Raw genomic sequence first — 2,901 nt, forward strand, 5'->3', positions numbered from 1 at the left:
GAAAGTTGAATCACAGCTCAATCATTGCAAATTGGAATATAATTAGTTCAACTATATATCCTTGAAAAAATCAAACCCAATATTCATCTTCAAAATACATTGATCCGATCGGATTTGTTAAACCTTCCTTTTCATATATATGGGACAACTGTGGATGATTTACGCTTTATTAGTTTACATTTTCTATCTTGAAATCATCAAAATGGCTTATTTTGCTGGCGGAAAACACAAAATATGTCGGGTGATGCCATCAAAGAGCTAATTCAACGCATCAAACAAAAGAGTCCGTCCGATATATATCAAAACAAGAGAGACCTTTAAAAGTTAAAACTACACCATCAAGCAGAACAAAGTTTAGACCGAGTTTATTGAGTGAAAAGTTCACTTTAATGGAGGAAAAATGTCATAGTAAATTCAGCATCCTTATGTTTCCATGGATTGCATATGGCCATGTCTTCCCCTATCTTGAACTATCCAAGCATCTGTCAAAAAAGAATTTCCACATATACTTCTGTTCTACAGCAATCAACCTTGATTCAATCAAAAATTCACTTCAGGAACAATCTAATTCAAATTATTCAATTCAACTAGTTGAACTCAGATTACCATCATTCCCTGATCTTCCTCCGCACTTCCACACGACGAAAAGTGTCCCCCAAAATCTCATGCCTAGGCTTTTTCAGGCCTTTCAAATGTCTGTCTCCAGCTTCACTGATATCATCAGCAATCTGAAACCGGATTTGCTTATTTACGATGGATTTCAAACGTGGGCAGCGAAAATGGCCAAATCCATGAACATTCCGGCCGTCCATTTCGCCACCACAGGAGCCGCAACATATTCATTTGCTTATCATGGGTTAAGGTGTAAAGGTTCAACTTTCCCTTATCCGGCATTGTACCTTAAAGACTACGAGAGGAAGGCGTCGCGAGCTGAGGTTGCTCAACTTAAAAGAGATGAGGATGATAAAGATTCATTATTTGGCCACTTTGAACTATCTCATGACATTGTTTTAATGAAGACATGCAAGGGAATTGAAGGGAAGTATGTGGATTATTTGTCTGTTTTGTGCAAGAAAAACGTGGTACCTGTTGGTCCACTTATCACACGATCGGACAATGAAGAAAATGGTTCCGAGATTGTGGAATGGTTAAGTACGAAACCCCAGTTTTCAACTGTGTTCGTTTCTTTTGGCAGTGAAAACTACTTGTCTAAAGATCAAATGGAGGAGATAGCAAAAGGGTTGGAGCTATGTAATGTCAACTTCGTATGGGTCGTAAGATCCCCGGTTGGAAAGATTATTAACATTCATGAGGTAATGCCCAAGGGGTTCCTAGATAGAGTGAAAGAAAGGTGTATGATTTTGCAGGGATGGGCGCCACAAGCAAAAATCTTGGGACACAAAAGCGTAGGTGCTTTTGTGAGTCACTGTGGGATGAGTTCTATCACCGAAAGTCTTTATTTTGGCGTACCAGTCATAGCGGTACCGTTGAAACTCGACCAGCCTTTGAATGCTAGGTTCTTGGTAGAGGCTGGTGCTGGTGTTGAGGTTGCAAGAGACGAGGATGGAAATTTAAGTAGTGACGAGTTCGTGAATGCGATAAATAAGGTTATTGTGGAGAAATATGGTGAAAAGTTGAGGCTTAGGGCTATGGAGTTGAGTGAGAAGATGAAAAATGAAGAAGAAGAGGACATGAATGAAGCAGCGGATCAGCTGTTGCGGGTTTGCATGAAGTATAAGCAGCAGCCTTGAGGATGTTATATGGCTATGTAAATCAGGTCATTAAAATTGGTTGAGGATGGATCCCTTTATATTTCACAGCAAGTGTATTTTTCCATAGTCAATTTGAAATTATGAAGGGACACAATTAATTCTGTGATTAATTTAGATTATTATAAATTTTGATTTTCTACATATCTTATATTTGTATCTATTCTATATATTAGATATGAGTGACATTCATGGTCGACAAATGTATCTTTCTTACGTTAAATAGTGTAATTATTTTATCCACTCAAAAATTTAAAATAATAAATTTTTAACTTATCATAAGTACTGTAATATCTCATCCCATTTTCAAAATTCTTAAACTACTGGAATATTGAATTATTATCATCAATATTTTTTAATTTATATATATATTAAAAATTAGGATATAGTATATATGACATATCCCATATACTTGCAAATTTTTTAAAATTAATAAAATATTTAATTATCCTTATATATTATTTTATCCACTTCATGAACGATCTTTAGTTCAACTAGTTGAACTCCAATTATCATCGTTCTCTGATCTTCCTCCTCACTTCCAAACGAGGAAAAACATCCTTCCAAATCTTATACCAAGGCTTTTCAAGCCTTTCAAATGTCTGCCTCCAACTTCACTGATATCATCAGCAATCTGAAACCTGATTTGCTAATTTACGATGATTTTCAACTTTGGGCTGTTGAAGTTGCTGTTAGAATCGGTGTCCAACAAACCAACTTGTGGTTTGAGCTTTTATTGACTTTATCGTAAAACAAACTTTATTTTAATAATATTTTACGATTTTATTCAATTATGGCGTTATACTTTATCTGTATACTCCTGCAAGCTGTATAAATAAAGTCCTGAATATATAATAGCTATCATGAAGTCTGTCCCACAACGTAAGATCGTGAAACTCATTTGGAAGTATATCATATATTCTAAACACTTGGATCTCAAGTAAGGAGGATAACCTTGTTTTTAGTCAAATTAGTCACATAAAATAAGGATAAAGATCGATTCAGTTCAAGACTAGCATCTGTGATGTAAACGTTATGTTTCATTCGCAAGGACATGAAGATGTCCATTTATACAGATGTGTGATCATATGATGATGCACTGAACAACCTTCCCTCAGACTGTCCAAGTAGT

The 2,901-nt window shown here is 35.6% G+C and overlaps 1 protein-coding gene across 1 annotated transcript; it reads left to right on the forward strand.

The window, feature by feature from the left end:
- The first annotated feature begins 293 nt into the window (after positions 1 to 293).
- Positions 294 to 1,791, forward strand: LOC142541683 (mogroside IIIx synthase-like). Its single transcript, XM_075648156.1, has one exon. The coding sequence runs from the start codon at positions 390 to 392 to the stop codon at positions 1,749 to 1,751; it is 1,362 nt and encodes a 453-aa protein (XP_075504271.1). The 5' UTR covers positions 294 to 389; the 3' UTR covers positions 1,752 to 1,791.
- Positions 1,792 to 2,901: the final 1,110 nt, after the last annotated feature.

This window comes from Primulina tabacum, chromosome 4, assembly GCF_025594145.1.
Source record: "Primulina tabacum isolate GXHZ01 chromosome 4, ASM2559414v2, whole genome shotgun sequence".
In the NCBI taxonomy this organism is placed as follows: Eukaryota; Viridiplantae; Streptophyta; class Magnoliopsida; order Lamiales; family Gesneriaceae; genus Primulina; species Primulina tabacum.

Bases quoted from the DNA above. Each gene is read 5' to 3' on its own strand.
- LOC142541683 (XM_075648156.1), top strand. From the start codon at position 390: ATGGAGGAAAAATGTCATAGTAAATTCAGCATCCTTATGTTTCCATGG.